Raw genomic sequence first — 17,740 nt, forward strand, 5'->3', positions numbered from 1 at the left:
TCTAGCCTCAGTCTCTCCACTTTTAGGGCCTAATGAAATGGAATAATGTGTGACTTGCTCCTTTTTGGATAAATGGACAGAGATCATGGCGCCTATAGGGTTACAGGCAAGGTGCCACTGAGCAAAACCGCCCACCAGAAAAAATAATAATAATGTTTGGCAGTTCCTTCCCTCCAACACAGTCACTGCATGTGTTAATAGCAAAGCACTGGCCAACTCTACAATTACAGAACAGTGAGACGATAAAGCTCTTTTTTTCTTTCTATTGGCTCTCTTTCCCTTTATTCTCTTGCCCCCCTTTATCTCCCTTTCACGTTATACATTAGTGGCACTCTATGGTTTGTTATATTTCCTAGTCTCTCTCTCTCTCTCTCTCTCTCTCTCTCTCTCTCGCCTTCCAAGAATGACGTCAGATGTATTCACTCCACTCCCCTCCTCTTATTATTTTTTCTTTTCTAAAAAAACTTTAGAGAGAGAGAGAGAGAGGCGCCCTGAGACAATTTTGCCCTTAGGGAAAATAGCGACAAGATTAGGGTCTTTTTCTTCTCAGTGCAGAACAGGGCTCAGTGCTAATCCGAATTGGGCCTAATTGACAGACCTCAGAAAAGCCATGTGAACACTGAAATAAAAAAAAATGAAGGAGAAAGGAAAAGTTGGAACTTATTAACTCGCCTGTAAAAAAAATGGTGCATTTGCATGTGATTTTTTTTTTTAAAGCAGAGAAACCAAGTATAGAAGATTTATTTATTTTTCATTTTTTTTATTTTTTTGGAAATTGCATAAATATATTACAGGTACTTTTTTAAAAACATTTTATAAACAACAGATTACTCTAAATCATCCCAGTCAATGAAGTGAAAAACAAGAAAATTACAACAGTGGATTAATTACCTATGAAAGGAAAAAAAAAACAATTAGCCCGTGCCCTGTTAGGACTATGTGTAAAATTACACACTATTAAGCGGAATTACAGGTAAGCGCGATGAGCGATCATGTTTCCCAAAGGAAAGAGCTAATCTCCTTTTAACTTCCTCTTAAATAACACTTAAATCTGGGCCTAATTTAGGCTTGGCTGATTTTTTAAAGTCTATTTAAAAATAGATTTGTCATAAGAGAGAAAAATAAATAAACGAATTAGTATTGTATGTAATTAATTGATTTATGTATCCTACAAATGTGCAAAAGAAATGAATGAATGAATTAATGAATGAATGATCAAATAAATTAATAAATAAATAGGGGAAATTCAGAAACATTTCTACACACACACACGGGGGGGGGGGGGGGGGGTGGCACAACCTTGATAATATAGAAAGGGGGGGTTGCAGCACCACCCGACCGAGATGCCACTGCAGCTCATTATCCCGTTTCCTTTCAGTGCGATTTGCAAACTGTTTGGCAGCGTCGTTTGTCTCCTCATTTTGTGCCTTAGTGGGGGGAAAGCGATGCTTGTCACGGCCCTCATTCACTTTCGCCATAGTTTATTGATGAGCTCCCGGCGGTTTTTTTTTTTGTCAAAAGTCGAGTCCAGTGTAGCCGACATATGCAACCACAACTTTATTTTGGTCTCTGAGTGTCCCAAACACCGTCCAGTCCCCATTTCTAAACTACCCCGCCGTGCTCCCTTACTCCCTCTCTCCCTCCCTCCCTCTCTGCCTCCTTCATGACTCCATTTCAAATTCGCTCTAGCCCGGACTCTCTTCCTCACTCCAACAGAGGAGTAAAACAGCAAAGGAGTGGAAGCGTCCAGCACCAAACACATGCTCCTGCGGTGTGTACCGAGGTGTTCACTAATGCCCAAAGCAAGCAGCAACATGTGGTGTGTTTCAATCGTATCAAAGAAACTGGGCCTAATTAGCTAGAGTTTTATTTACCAACACGTCCGTCTTTATTCTTTATTTCCTAATATGAAAAAGGGAGCGTGTTTAACACTTTTAGTGCACGTGATGCACATTGTATTGTCTTCATAGCAGTTCTTAATAATTCAGTTATGCACCTTTTTACAAACAGAAAAATAACCTAAATATGTATATATATATAAAATATATATACATTTTATATATATATATATATATATATATAAAATCTGAAAACACCAGATTAAGGTTACTAACTGTAACCTATCCTTGCTGAGGTATCATCTTATGAATCTAGCTAGGCCCTTGTGCATGTAATCTTTCGGTTTACTAATATTTATTGATGTATCTTAGGTATGATTGATGTATGAACATTTTCAGATGATAAATACAAATCAAGGGTAACACCATCCAGTCTGTTTCGTGAGCGAGCAGAATGATTAGTTAGTGTAAGTTAAACATGGTTTAAAGACTAAATATTTGGACAGACAGAATAGATTCTGCCTGAACACCCTGCCATAGGCTACATATCAATCAAAGGCCAGGGTGCTTTTGGTATTTTTTTCCGCTTCAGTAATCCATAGAAATATAACTGGCCACGTGAGAACAATCAAACGCATTGTCGCAGCACAACAGTCAGTGTGTGTGTGTATGTGTGTGTGTGTGTGTGACTTCTGCGTTACCTGACACGCATCGTAGGCTCACATTGCACAATTTGAATCATAAGGTTTTGATTTGCTGACTGCTGTTTCACTGGAAAGGAAGACGAGATGCTTTTTACGGTCGACAAACAAGCACGGTTCAGGAGGAAACCGGATCTGCCTCGGATCGAGTCCGGGAGACGATCACAGCTTGACTTCATGAAAAACAACATCTTAAAAACTTTACACTTGCACAGCTCCACTTCTCTATAGGAGCACAAAATGAAGGGTTTTGTAAGAGTGTTCAGAACTTCACGAGACCGTGAACACTGATGAACATGGTCGGGCTCGAAAGAAAATTTGGGTTCTCACTTCTTCCCGGAGAACCCTGAAAAGATCTCGCAGGATCCCTTTTTTTTTTTTTTTTACCCCCGGAGCGTGTTTCCACATTTCCCACATTTGGTGGAGTCTCTATGGCTATGGTTTCTATAGCAACAACTCCCGCCGCGCGTTGTCCAATAGGCAGCGCGCGCGTGAAAGAAAAAACGGCGAGCAGCGCATTATGGCAGCAGTACTCTGTGCGCGCGGGAGAGGGGAGCATTTTGCTATTTGCATGCGCGCGGCTGCGTGATTAGTGAGTTTTCAACAGCTAGCTTCTTCGCCGCTTTCCCGCTCAGACACACAAGGGGGCACGAGGAAGTGTGTGTGTGTGTGTGTGTGTATGTGTTAGTGTGTTTTCTTTTTTCCCCCCCTTTCATTTCTTTTCTTCTTTTCTTTTTTACTTGAAGATGATGACAGAGGTCAGGATCCGCTAATGGGGCCAGTGAAGAGGAGGCACAGAGCAGAAACACATACATTACATACACTAGAGTACCGTCAGCATAGGTGCATGCTCTCTCTCTCTCTCTCTCTCTCTCTCTCTCTCTCTTCATTTATTTGTTTCATGCTCACGCGCTGCTGCGGAGTTTCATTCCACTTTATTTTGTCAAACCCTCTGTTTCCTCTGTGTGTCTCGCAGGGATTTCTATTTTCTACCAGTCACTTGGAAACTATAAAAGGAACGACAAAACTATAGGAGAAATATTTCACATCTCTTCGACCTCGTCTGCTAATTTGACAAGAAGCTCCAGCCTAGTGACGAGCTGCAGGAAAAAAAACAAACAAAAAAAACAAACAAAAACAAAACATGCCTCAAAAAGGTGAGTACAATTTATTTTGTTCTTTTTATGTGCGCTAGATTCTTAGGGAAACTTAAATGCGTTTGAACAGAAAACGCAAATGTTTCTTTAAGTCCAGATGAACATAAACACTTTCGAAGCTAACAAATCAACATTGTTTTAATTGAGCTCGTGAAAAACAAAAGTTTTCCTTGTTCACTAATGTTATTTCGTAACAACACTAAAATCCTTAACACAGAGAAAGAGTAGGTCTGATGTGTCGTTTCAAGCTCATCAACCCTAGACTACGTTTTAAGTTTTATTTTATTTTGTATTTTTTTAGATGACGGGGTTTGTATATCGGCTGTATTTTATTTTCCATTTCGCCAAAATCGTGTCGCGTTTTCTGAACTTTTTTTTAATGACAGTAAAGTCGCGGAGGAAAAAAATAGAGACGCGTTGAAGCAGTGAAGAGGGTGTCAGTTTGGATCACACACACACACACATACACACACACACACACACACACACCAAAAAAATCACTTGAACTTGAAAACGTTTTGCTAATTTTCTTTTTTTATTATCAAATCGCACAAATGCGGTATGCATATATAAATATAGACATGTTTAAGAAGAAACTGACTGCATAGCAATCACAAAAATAGAGCAACAATTTAAAAAAAATCTATCATGACATGACATTGTTTGGATTGTAAAATATCTTAAAATATTTATTTATCTTCTTAATATTTACGCTTAATTTTAGACTGTAATAAAACGCCCAGTACCAGCCCAGGGTTTCATTTAATCTTCATTTATTCAGAACAGGCCTATTAGTTATCGTGACTTGTTTCCACATTTCTGCGTGTCAGTATAGAGTTAGTAGAAGGCTGACAAACACAGAATAGGCATGTTGGAAGAATAAAGGCTTTGTGTTGCACATTAAGTAAGTGTAAAATGCAGATGAGGCACTATTAAAACACTAATCATTAAACCAGAGGCACCACATCACTGAGACCATGAGGGACAAAAACACCTTCTTTTTTTAAAGACTCAAAGCAAGATTAGGGTTGTTGGGGCCTTGTAACGATTAATGTGTATTTAAAGTTTTAAGACACGCAAACAATCCTAAATTTTAAGTATGATATATAATATAAAGTATAATCCCGATTGTATCGACTGGTGATAAAAGAATTTTATTTTTTAATTAAATGAATATGAAAAGGAGTTATAAAATGGTATTGTTAAACACGTGTCACATACCTGTATACATTTATTTGTAAAACAACACACACATACAGACACACACACACACACACTGAGAGAGAGAGAGAAAGAGAGAGACGCACACGCGCGCGAGCGTGCACACACCCAGTCCATCTACGTAAAAAAGGGGGAAAATGGCTAAAAAAAGGAAGAAAATCAAAGCTGGGCCTGTTTCTTCAATGGTCCCCCTTTTCCTTTTGGGTAAATGAAACTGAATGGGTTCTTTTTTAATACAATTGTCTTTTGCCAAATTGAGCTCCCCACTGCGCTGTTGTATATCTTCTCTTTTTTTAACTCCAGTTCCTATAACGACACACACCAGTAACACAATTAACGTCCAAATACTTATAATAAGAAATTACTTGAGATGGGTGTAGAGGGGGGGAAAGGGAGGGAGGATCTTTCTCTTCAGCTTTTTTTTTTTTTCGTTTCTCAGGGTTGTTTAGTTACTGGGGAGGATCGGATTTTACTGTCGGGATATTTCTGTTCATTTGCGAACCAGCTGTAACAAATAAATAAATAAATAAATAAATAAATTTAAAACACAGTTTGAAAGGAGTGCGCTGCTTTAAATTTATTTAAAGAAAAAAAATAAAACGATAAATTCATATAAGCACAAAAAAATGTACAAAACTGTAATAAGAGATGAATCCACATTTTACAAAAAAGGGGAACTCAAATAAAATTATAACAAGTCAAAAATATTATTTGCCATCAGTTTTTTGACTTATCTAATAAAAGCGAACCTGCACACACACACACACACACACACACACACACACTTATAATAACTAAGATATACATATGCATATAATTTAGTTACTAATTTGCGGAAAATTTTAGTGCAATGTTAGGAGTAAGAAATAATTCTGCAATGCAGTAACGTTTTCAGCTATAATGCATTAAGAAATAATAATGGCTAGGTGTACTAGGTGATACTAATAATCTTTTGCTTTGTCCTATAGGGAATTATTAACTAGTGTGACGCAGATGAGAGTCTATATATTGTTATAAGCGGACAGTCAACTGTTTCCAGGCAAGTTTAAACGCTGGATAATTTAAAACAAATCATATGGAGACAGTAGTGTGCTCTCACTTTTTTTTTATTGCACGAATCAGTAACTTCTTCTTTATTTTTTATTCACCAACCTGCACAATAATGCCCGTAACGTTTTGTTCACACAATCAAATCACTGCACTGCACTGCAAAAAATAAACTAAAAAATAAAGTAAAATACTGCATGTTGATATTTTAAAAAACCATCAAAACTGACCACGGTTATTGTTTCTTTATGACTGATAGAATACTATAACCGGACCACGTGGGAGTCTGGTGTAGCGTCCATGATGCAAAACAGTAAGTGGAGTTTGTTTTTCTTTCCCCTTCTCTAATCTCCCTTTATCATTCAATGTGAAAATTTCCTTTCGGTATGTTTTGACGTGAATGTGATTGCACGTGACGATTTGACAAAGATTTCTGGTGGTGTATTAAATGCTAAAATAATATGTGACAGGGAAATGTTATTTAATACAACCGAAGAGACTAGACTACGTTATGTAATTACTGTATTTATTACACATTCATTACTTTAATATTATGCATGTATGTATGTATGTATGAGATGAGACCTATATGAGTGTATTTTGCTGAAAGCAACCTACATTAATGTTACCACTCGATGCCAATCCCATATTATCCGGGAAAAAATTAATTGTCAGCACTATGCTGAGAAACATACATTAGCAGGAAGCATGGATACACCTGACACGCTCCATCTGGTTGAATCTGCAAGAAAAGAAATGTTATATGGTGCAGCTATGATTATGATTATTATATGAGTCGCAACCTTTTGGAAAGAATCACTATAATAAATCGGACATATTTTCTCTCTTAATGCTGGACCAGAGGTGTCTGACATCTGTAAAGAAGGTGTGTGGAAAGACGTTCTGTGACCTTTTTTTCCCCGTAGAATAAATAATTAAATCAGAAAAAAATTAATACAATTTTAATTTAAAGTAGAAATCAATATATAGCTATAATAAAAACGACAAATATGAGTATACATAAATTATTATTATTATTATTATTATTATTATTATTATTAAGCTGGAGTTGTTGTGTGTAAATATAAACAGGCGATGGATTGTTTCGTGGCTTTTCCAAGCTTTTTAATGCTGAGAATTATCCTGGGTGTAATATAGAAAATTGACACCATATGTCTTGCTATTAATTTGATTAGAGGTAGAATAGGGCTACAAGGCGCATAATTATTGCCCCTGGGGGACTCATAATGATGACGATTTAACCTTTCAAGAGAAAACTTTGATTTTATATTCCGATCTGTGTTCTGGCTCTCTGAGCTGGGGTTTTGGGAATTTTTGGAGGGCCCATAAGGGATTTAATCCCGAAAGCCAATAAATCTTCAATATGCTCACGCGCGCTGACCTCTCTGCAAAAGACTGTTGATTGATTTACTCTAATCCTGTGAATTAAGCCTCATGGTGATGGACTTTCCTTCTCATCTTCCTCTTGCATGTTTATAATTATATCAGATGACTATAAATTATTCCACAGAGACCGTGTAGAAAATACATAACGTTCACGAGTTCGAGAGTATTTACGCCGTTTTGTTTCATCTTTACTGCATTATTATCTTATTATTTTTTGGACAGATTTATCGCCTGCGTTGTTATGTATGTATACATCCAGTCCACTGTGTAAAATGTAGACGATGCAAGGCTAGTCGTTGACAAAAATGCCACTTTTTAATGCACTTAAAGGCAACGCGCATCCACGTGAACGTGCGCGCGCACAGTTTCCCCCCTGGCTACCTAAAAAATGAAGCTTCCCTTGAAGGCTAAATGAACAGAGTCCAATTTAGTCAGGGTGATATCCAAAATACAGACAGAAAGAAGGGTCGTCATCTGCATTTTCCCCCCACTTTTTTTCTATCGTGCTACTTTTTTTTTGTCGTGACGATGCAACGTTCAAACGCAAAGCTTTGTCATAAAGTGACATCGCCTGCCACAAGTGCTCCAAGCTTGATCTTTTCCAATTAGCCTTCCCATGCATGATCCGGAGCGACTTATTCCGCCCATTTCCAGATATTAAGCTCAAACTTGACGTGCAGCTTAGCTTAGCTTTATTTTAAAGACAAAATGTCAGGCAGGCTCATCATATTTGTTTCTCCCCCCCTCTTCTAAATTTGGAGCTTATTTATTGCTAAGGAGCTTGTGCTCTTGGACTCAATTTAACTGGAGGCTCCGCAGGGGAAGGGAAGAGAGCAAAGACGTAAAGAAGGAAAGGAAAACCAGTATACCAGAAAGGCTCTTTTATTCCACTTGGGTACAGGTTTGGTGCAACTGATCATCTTTTTCGTTGTCCTTTCGAGTTTTTACATATAATTGATAGAACTGTTTTGAAGTGACTTGTTTTAGGTGGGGTGTAAAGGTGTGCGATTTAAATTTCTCTACCTGTATAATATCAATGGCTTTAATCCCGTGCAGTGTTTAAGGGGCATTACTGTCTAATTCGCGAACCCATAAACAGCATTACGCCATCTGATCCGTTTTGCAAATCTCCGGAGCATGTGCTGTGCTGTGCAGGTGTTATAATAACACGATTGCGTTAGAAGAACATGACACAAAGAGCACATCTGGGGAAACACCAATCGCGAATATATGGCAGATTAACTAGCAAAGTTAATAAGTTAATAGTGTTAATAATATTGACTTGTTTTATCTGATAAAGCTTTTGGTGGCAGGGATGCACTGATTCTCCTACATTTATTTATAACAATTATTATAAACATTTATAGACTGTAATGCGTATGTTATTTACAGTATGATTTGAACCTGTGCGTTCAGGACACAGTGTGCAATCTGTTCTCTTTGTTATTATTATTATTATTATTATTATTATTATTATTATTATTATTATTATTATTATCATCATCATCACTTTCTTATTTTTTTTCTTATTATGCTGTTTCGTCCTCTGTCCAGGTCACAGCGGGGTGAACCAGCTCGGCGGCGTGTTCGTTAACGGCAGACCACTGCCCGATTCCACTAGGCAGAAAATCGTGGAGCTCGCGCACAGCGGCGCCCGCCCCTGCGACATATCCCGGATTCTGCAGGTGAGCTGATGACATGCAATGCACGGACGCTTTTTGAGCTCCCTCTAATTAAAAGAAGCAAAATAACAAAAAAAATCTGTTTCGTTCTTGTGTTATTGTATTTTTTACTCATTAGAAAAAAATTGCGAATTGGTTTGTATGTCCGAATTGGTAAACTAATCAGTATCAAATGATCCATCAGCACTCATTTACAGGCCCATATTAATTACCTTGGATAATATCATTCCCCGTTTTCTGATATTTATCGGACACACTGTAACTGGCGGACAGTGGTTTATTGCAAACACGCGACCAAAAATAAATAAATAAATAAATAAATAAATAAATAAATAAATAAATAAATAATACAATTGATTTCCAGGCAGATTTAAATCAATTACCCCTAATATCATCTCCATTAACCGACTTTTAACAACAACAAAAAAAGGACTGCATAAAGAGTTTCTTGTACCACTGAAGGTATATTTCTTGTGTTATAGACCCATGCCGATGCAAAAGTCCAAGTGCTGGACAATGAAAACGTAAGCTTATTAATGTTCGGACTCATGCACGTAACATTTCACGCGTTGTTTAAATAATGTGTGTGATTTGTGTCTCGCGTTTTGTGTCCAGGTGTCAAATGGATGCGTGAGCAAGATCTTGGGCAGGTACTACGAAACAGGCTCGATCAGACCGCGCGCGATCGGCGGAAGTAAACCACGAGTGGCCACACCTGAGGTGGTCAGCAAAATCGCCCAGTTTAAGAGGGAGTGCCCGTCCATTTTCGCGTGGGAAATCCGGGACAGACTGCTCTCCGAGGGCATCTGCACGAACGACAACATACCGAGCGTGAGTTGCAAAATGATTCTGCATTCAAATCTGAATTCTATAACCGCATGAATTGCATACCTGTCCATATTGTTATGAGCTTGACCTTGAACTTGCACAAGCAGATAGTTTATATGTAAATTAGGCTGTAGGAATGTACCACAAGGCAAGGCTTGGCAAATTGAGCTATTTTAAAGAACTGTATTGCTTACATTCGTGATTAATTTGGATTTAATTAGTTATAAAAATTTTTACTGAGGATCTCAGAGCTGATACTGACCAATAATCTCAATTTAAGGTTCATGATCTAGGATTAGATTTCAGCCTTTTTTTTATCTAGACTTAAAGCGGGTCAAGGTCATGCAACACAACTCAAGTCCTCCAAACACTCATTAGATGCAGATTAACATTAGCACTTTAAATTCACAGGAATGTGAGAAGACGATCTCATTATGCCAACAAAGTACCCTATTACACCAAGATATTATGTTCTATTTAAGTGCGAGAACAAATAAAATAAAAGAACTTCATTGAAATAACTGTTAAAATGACACACAATTAAATGACATGCAATTAAAAAAAACATTAAAGAATGCAGTATAAAAGAATCAGCGCTTACATAAAACATGTTGTAGTGTATTGTACTTGCTAGAAATCATTTAGAAACTTAAAGCCAAGGTTGACATTTTGTAATTAGCGTTGTTTTGGACACAAAAAAGCAGATTTTTTTTTCTTTCTAAATCGCAGTCTAGAAACTTTTTTTTTTAAACATTATTTTTGTTTTGTGACGGTGGACGCCGTTTTTAATCGTAAATAAAAAAAATAACACCGAATTGAAACAGCGTCCACTATAACAAACAACCCAGACACCACACACAATGCTGGACCACGTCCGTATTAAGTGCAATACATGCAGTGATGAAATAATGCCACGCTCTGGGCAGTGCACTCTATGTCCAGTTTGAGATTCAGCCTGAAATCAATCGCCTGTGTGCAATATCGAGGCCAGAAAAAATTATTGCCATCTCGAGGACGCGCACTTTTAATTAAAATGTACCGCATCTTTGGGGTTTTCGTCTTTTCAGGTGTCGTCCATAAACCGAGTGCTGCGCAACCTGGCTAGCGAGAAGCAACAGATGGGAGCAGATGGCATGTATGAGAAGCTGAGGATGCTGAACGGACAGACGGGAGCGTGGGGGACCCGGCCGGGCTGGTACCCCGGATCATCGGTGCCAGGACAACAGAACCAAGGTACTGAAAGCTTGTCTTTAATCAAATATAAGGGACTGAACTGGTGAGCAAGACACTGGAAATGGGAGAGTAGATTTGGGGGCTGAACAAAAGGGTACTAAAATGTACCAGTCCTTGTCACTGGGGCGATACTATTAAGGGTGCAACTTTTGTATGATTAGCATGCTTAGTTTTATTGTACAATATAATTACAGTCCAATACTGTGTTTATTTTTTAACTGTAAACTAACAAAATAGTAACATCAACAACAATAATAATAATAATAATAATAATAATAATAATAATAATAATAACAACAACAAAGCATAAAATTATTATTATTATTATTATTATTATTATTATTATTATTATTATTATTATTATTTAAATGATTTACAATATTATTACAATCATGTTATTACATAAACTACAGCACTGTCCTCTGATTATAAATATTTTCACAGCAAAACATCAGAATTATCTGACAGAAATTCAGGACAATGTAACCTTCCTTATTATTGTCACTTCATCCTTCTCAACCTGTCTGTATAGGGCAAGCGAGGTTAAAAAAAAAAAAACACACAACACGTGGGATACTCTGTACAAAAGGGGGATGTTTTCCGTCACGCGCATGAATGTGTTATGGGAACAGCGCTGTCTCTGTGTGTAATGGCTCATTAGAGGACGTTTTGTATCTCATTAAAGGCGACATGAATGAGCGTCTAGCCGGAGAGAGGCAGCTGTAGAAAATGTTCCTGCAGGCCTGGACACCAAAGTGGCACCTCTTACCAATTAGACATGTCACTTTTAAGAGCATGGCACAGTGCAGGACGGACACTATAAACGTAAACGCTCTCTGCTTTTCACACAACCTCTAGATATATTAAATCCATGACTGACTTACTGTAGTGGAGACCATCAGCACACCAGCATGTCTTCAGAGCTTGTAAAGCTTCAGGGACGAATATATTTCTCATGCACAACATGATTTCATGATTATTAGATGAATATATTTAATATATTTCACACACAGATGACTTGATTTGAACTGGAAGGCCATAACGTCTTGCCTCATCCAACACTTGATTTGTATTAAGTGATTTTAAATGAATATTGGCTCATAAATGTGATAAAATACACTACACAATATAATATTGTTGGAATTGACATACATAGATCATGACCAAGTATGAATTCTGTCCCACACATTGTTATGTATTATTCTTATTATATAAGGTTTTGCAGGTCACTTTAAAAGGATTTTATTCCTCATTGCCATCTACTAAAAGGGTCTCAAAGGACAATTTAACATGATCTCTACCTCGTAACTGTCACACCAATCAATTAAAAAAAACCCAACAACTCACTATTAATAATGGACGCCTTAACGTCTCGCTGAGTAACTGAGCAGGAGTTTACTCGACAGCCATTTTGGAAAAGCTCTAACTGAATTCACTTCATTATTTCAATTATTTTTTAAATAAATCAAACATCAGAATATTTGGTGATAATGCACATTGAAAATGTGAGCCATTGTATCATTGACATATTCTAGGCAAATATATTTAAATTCATTTAGTAGCTGCTTTAAAGTTACTTGTGAACTTTTCTCATTTTTATCTTAAGCATTAAAGTTTATTGTGTTTATTAAAATGCTTTCTTCTACTCAGGATACCTCAAGCACAACTTAGTTGAATCTTTTCAGATTGTCACACATTTACCCCAACTCACAACCACCAAAATGTAAATAAAATCAGACTAGCTTTTAGGTTTGTCCTGTTTCCAACATAAACGATTCGACTCCTCAATTCATTCACTGAAGTTCTGCTTCTATAAAAGTTCCTCAATTTGTGCACTCAAATAATACTAAATTTTAGTCAGCAAGTGGGAGTAACAAACAATGTGTAATAACAACGTTTTATTTACTATCATTTTGTGTATTTACTATATTTTTTTACAGAAAAGAATATACAGTTCAGTATAGTTTATTGTGAACAGTGGCCTAGAGAGAAATAGTTAATCTACTGATCCTATACTTAGCATGGACTAAATATGAAATGTTAAATCTAATAAAGTGCTAACATATGAAAGAATACAATGGTAAACTGTCCTTGTTTTGTTATTTTCTCAGTATTTTAATCGTTGTATTTGTTTCGTGTTGCTGTATATTTGAACCTCACTCTGAGTTTCGTCTTTAGTTGACTTGTGAGAGTTTAATGAATTCCGAACACATTTCACACATGCTACGTTAGACTTGAAAAAGTTCAAGTGGCTGATAATTTCTATTTTCCTTCTTTTCTTTTTTTTTTTCTTTTTGCCAAGTATATCAGGCAGGCCATAATGTCCGTTCGCTTCAGTGCAGCTAACGTGTCCAATTCAACCCTGACCTTTTAGCAAACCGAAGCCATCACTGCATAACGTAACGCTTTTAATTGAGCGCAGCAAGGTTACATTAGTTTCCAAACAGCGCAGCAGGTTAAAGCATATCGACTCACAGTCGGCTCCCCTGTCCCCCCTTTTTTTTCTTTTTGCTAACACACTCTGCGTCATTGAGCCGCTTCCTTCATGGTGGGCCCCCAGTGCTTTTTCTCCCACTGCCTATAGAAGGCATAAATCCTATGCGAGGCTGAACGGGGCGGCCTCAGGGACAGTGATTAATGATGCTCGTGCATAAAGGTTAACACACCGAGCTGAAAAGGGTCTGTTGACTGAAATCCTCCTGCTTACAATGAAGGAGGGGGGGGTGGTTCGAGAGAATCCTTTTGTTGCCTTCCTTCAATTGTTTCCTCCTTCAAAATTCCAAGCACGAAGAAAGTTTGCAATCCAGAGACCGCATTTAACACTCTCTAAACTCTCTTTGGGGTATTGTGTTGCTCTGAAAGCATGCCCTTCCATTCAAGCATTGGTGGTTATACCTCAATGGACCTTCAAAATGTCCATATGGTATGTAGCCATAATTGGAGAAACTTGCTGATTGAAATGGGGGGAAAGTTTTAAAAAGTTTTACAACTTTTCATTGCGCTAAGAGGACAATGTTTTGTAAATTAAACATCTCTTTTCACTCCCTTTAGAATATTGTGCTCTGACAGCGCTAAAAGATCTGGGTCCTTAGTATGCTTCAAAGCGGGAGAGGAGCTGTAAATAGATCTAGCGAGTATCTAAGATGCAAAGTGTTGCATTGTTACACGTGCTAATGAAGATGTATTTTATCCAGTGGAATATAATAGACTGAGTATTTTTGGTTTGTCTTGTGGTAGAAGGCTGCCAGCAGTCAGACGGAGGTGGTGAGAACACAAACTCCATCAGCTCGAACGGGGAAGACTCGGACGAGGCCCAGATGCGACTCCAGTTAAAGAGAAAACTGCAAAGGAACCGCACTTCTTTCACCCAAGAGCAGATAGAGGCGCTTGAGAAAGGTAGGCTAAACGCACCTACACGTTGCCACGCCACGTTTGTTGTTGCTCACCTCTTTAAAATGTACAGAATAAAAAAAAATTATTGATTATAATGGAAGCCATTAATTTTGCCTTTCAGAGTTTGAAAGAACGCATTATCCGGACGTTTTTGCCCGTGAGAGACTTGCGGCGAAAATCGACTTACCAGAGGCCAGAATACAGGTAACAGACAAACATCATTAAAAAACTAAACTCTGATTATCTTACTGGACAGAAGGATTGATCATTATGCCTTTTTTTAGGTATGGTTCTCAAACAGAAGAGCAAAATGGAGGAGGGAGGAAAAGCTGAGGAATCAGAGACGCCAAGCCAATAACTCCACCAGTCACATACCAATCAGTAGCAGCTTTAGCACAAGCGTCTATCAGCCGATCCCTCAGCCGACAACGCCAGGTACGTTAAATTAAACGATTGAATGACGATATCATGACAATGTTGTGCACGTTTTCACTCACGCTTATTATGGGTGCCGTAACGTGTTACTTAAAATCGTTTTCTTCTGATTTTTTAAACAGTGTCCTTCACATCAGGCTCCATGTTGGGACGGTCAGACACGGCGCTCACCAACACGTACAGCGCCCTCCCACCAATGCCAAGCTTCACAATGGCCAACAACCTCCCTATGCAAGTAGGTCTCACTCTGATTGGAGCACACTTAGTCCTCTGTCCTCAAACACTGTGCCTGGTAAAGCCGGAGCTTAATAGTCTGAGTGCAGTAATCTGCCTTAATTGCAGTCTTATGCAACCTCCATTTCATTCTCAGGTGTGTGTGAAGAATTAAAGTCTTTTTTGACACATTGTTTTATCTCTTGTTCTCTCTCTCTCTCCTCCAGGCAAGCCAAACCTCATCCTACTCCTGCATGCTGCCCACCAGTCCTTCGGTGAATGGGCGGAGCTACGATGCATACACGCCCCCTCACATGCAGGCACACATGAACAGCCAATCGATGGCCACCTCGGGCACAACCTCGACGGGTAAGCTCAAAGTCTTCCTGCTCTGCTGAATGAGAGGGAAAAATGTTCAGCATTCAAAATGGAGGACGCTAGCATCAATAATGCATTGTGGCTAGGAACTCCAGAAAGCAGCTGGAAATAGACCTATTTATTATGCTACAGCTGGGTTTCAGAAGATTTCATGTTTTTTAGCTTTTTTAAAATTAATGCAGTACACATGGTATGATTACAAAATCGACAAATACCGTTATTTATAGCTGTGCAGTGTTAAATATATCTCATTATATAATATATCTCAAAAGGGTCTTGACAGCTAATCGGACGTTTCAGATATTCTAGTAAAAGTCTAGAAATAAACAGATTTAAAAACATGATTTAAGATATAAGCATTAACTCTGTCAGTAAGTTTGCCATGCAGAGTAACAGCAACATGACAAGCTTTAAGAAAAAAACAAAACAAACAAACAAAAAATGCCAGGACAGACTGTTGAATGCTACGATAGTGTAAGCGATAACACGAAGCAATGTTGTCAGATGACTTTCCACATCATTAAATGTTACCCTAAAAGGATAAAAAGGACAAAAAATGACTAGTCAAGTCAAGTCGAGAAGTTTTTATTGTCATGACGTTCTTTGATCAATGATAAAGGAAAGAAAGTTTAAAAGGAATAAATAAATATGCTGTTCGAGGGCAACAATCACCTTCGTACACTTTACGTAACCACATCGCTGATTATTCTTCTATAGCAGCACGCCTTGTTGTGTTTTGTTCCTTAACTTGCTCTAAGTAGCTCTGGATTTCTGCGGGCATTGTTAGAACGATCTAGGTGGCAGTTATAAGTGTATAATAAACAGAACTTTCAGTTATTCCACTCACACGGGCATGAACGTACTTGAATGGCGTTTCTCACCTTCTCCTTTATTTTGTTGGTGCTGCAGGTTTAATCTCGCCTGGAGTGTCTGTACCGGTACAAGTGCCAGGCAGTGAACCTGACATGTCCCAATATTGGCCCAGGCTACAGTGAAGGGAACTGAGGAGTGCAGAGAAACAGACGCGACCTCCTGGCCTCTCTCAGCTGCAAGGCGAAGCGGTTCAGCAGTATTTCACTACACGACAGAGAAGCGGCTCTAAAAAGGACCTGTGTTCTTTTGTATGGGGATAGTGCCATTTCTCTAGCGTTCTCTGGACAGAAAGACTCGAAGAAAGAAAGAGCACCGAAAGAGAACGGACTCTGTGTAAAGTGCCCTGTGTTATATCGTTAAAAAAAAAAAAAAAAATGGAACAAAAATTCTCTTTTCAGTTTCCAGTCATTCTGATGTATTTGTAAATGGCCAATTGTATGTTATGACATAAAAAGAAATGAACAGCTGTGGATGGACTGTCAAACCAAGTCGTTCTGGCGATCCGTGGAAGGAGCGACATTCACGCGAGCATTTCTGCCGTGCTTTTCTTTTTGTTCCATTATCAGTTTATATCAAGGACTTCTGAACGTCTTTGTAATGATTGTGGACCTGTAGTAACAACAGTTTTGTTCCAAGGCAACCATGACTACACACAGTTTACAAGAAGCCAATTCATTTCGTTTCCAAAGCTTGCTGGCAGAAAAAAAAGTATATGTGGAACGCTTTGAATGCTGAATCAGAAATGAAAAAGAAAAAAAAACAAACAAACAAACAAACAAAAAAAAATCCTTTTGGTAACTTTTGGTTAAAACAGTAGATTGTGTCTTGGATATAATTCAGTTTTGTTTCATGTCGAAATGTAAGTATTTGTCTTCCCTAGAGGTCTCTCAGAACAATTTCTATAATAAAATAAATTTCATTTATAATTATCTGAATATTCTGAGCACACAAATTACCTCTTTTTTCATCCAGGGACACATTCTCACTGTCTACAGTCTCACGGAGTTCCTACAAAATCTATGTTAACATAGGATCTGCCAAGAATAACTTACATTAAATTAGTTTTAAATTTGCTATGGCCAGAGACAAACTTTAGGCTATTTATCAACCCACGTGTTAAAGATGTGTTAGAGATGTTAAGGGTTCAATCGTTTTGGAAATATCCCTTAAATACAAACACAGGCTTATTAACTCTACATTTAGTCCAAAAAACCTAATTATGAGCTGCTAGAACCTTCTACACCACTTACTTTTCTGAACAGATTTTTGCTAGGCATAAACAGGATTCTTTTGAATATTTTATTCATTTCAGAGGAACAACTTTGCAAATATTT

At 38.0% G+C, this 17,740-nt stretch overlaps 1 protein-coding gene across 8 annotated transcripts in view; it reads left to right on the forward strand.

The window, feature by feature from the left end:
• The window catches only part of pax6a (paired box 6a), an 18,449-nt gene extending 1,229 nt beyond the window's left edge, over window positions 1-17,220 (forward strand). Inside the window, exons 1-15 of one of the 8 annotated variants that reach the window (XM_058396300.1) lie at window positions 2,960-3,131; window positions 3,286-3,382; window positions 3,516-3,696; window positions 6,224-6,277; window positions 6,827-6,850; window positions 8,926-9,056; window positions 9,536-9,577; window positions 9,669-9,884; window positions 10,949-11,114; window positions 14,352-14,510; window positions 14,629-14,711; window positions 14,792-14,942; window positions 15,065-15,177; window positions 15,383-15,524; window positions 16,443-17,220. In XM_058396300.1, coding sequence (XP_058252283.1) covers window positions 3,684-3,696; window positions 6,224-6,277; window positions 6,827-6,850; window positions 8,926-9,056; window positions 9,536-9,577; window positions 9,669-9,884; window positions 10,949-11,114; window positions 14,352-14,510; window positions 14,629-14,711; window positions 14,792-14,942; window positions 15,065-15,177; window positions 15,383-15,524; window positions 16,443-16,528 — 1,380 coding nt within the window. In that variant the 5' untranslated portion in view covers window positions 2,960-3,131; window positions 3,286-3,382; window positions 3,516-3,683 and the 3' untranslated portion in view covers window positions 16,529-17,220. Of the gene's footprint in view, window positions 1-2,959; window positions 3,132-3,285; window positions 3,383-3,515; window positions 3,697-5,885; window positions 5,957-6,223; window positions 6,278-6,826; window positions 6,851-8,925; window positions 9,057-9,535; window positions 9,578-9,668; window positions 9,885-10,948; window positions 11,115-14,351; window positions 14,511-14,628; window positions 14,712-14,791; window positions 14,943-15,064; window positions 15,178-15,382; window positions 15,525-16,442 lie in introns of those variants that run through there. The other 7 variants (XM_058396304.1, XM_058396301.1, XM_058396299.1 and 4 more) reach the window with 7 other exon arrangements.
• The last annotated feature ends 520 nt before the right edge of the window (window positions 17,221-17,740 follow it).

This window comes from Hemibagrus wyckioides, linkage group LG08 (genome assembly GCF_019097595.1).
Source record: "Hemibagrus wyckioides isolate EC202008001 linkage group LG08, SWU_Hwy_1.0, whole genome shotgun sequence".
Taxonomy (NCBI): Eukaryota; Metazoa; Chordata; class Actinopteri; order Siluriformes; family Bagridae; genus Hemibagrus; species Hemibagrus wyckioides.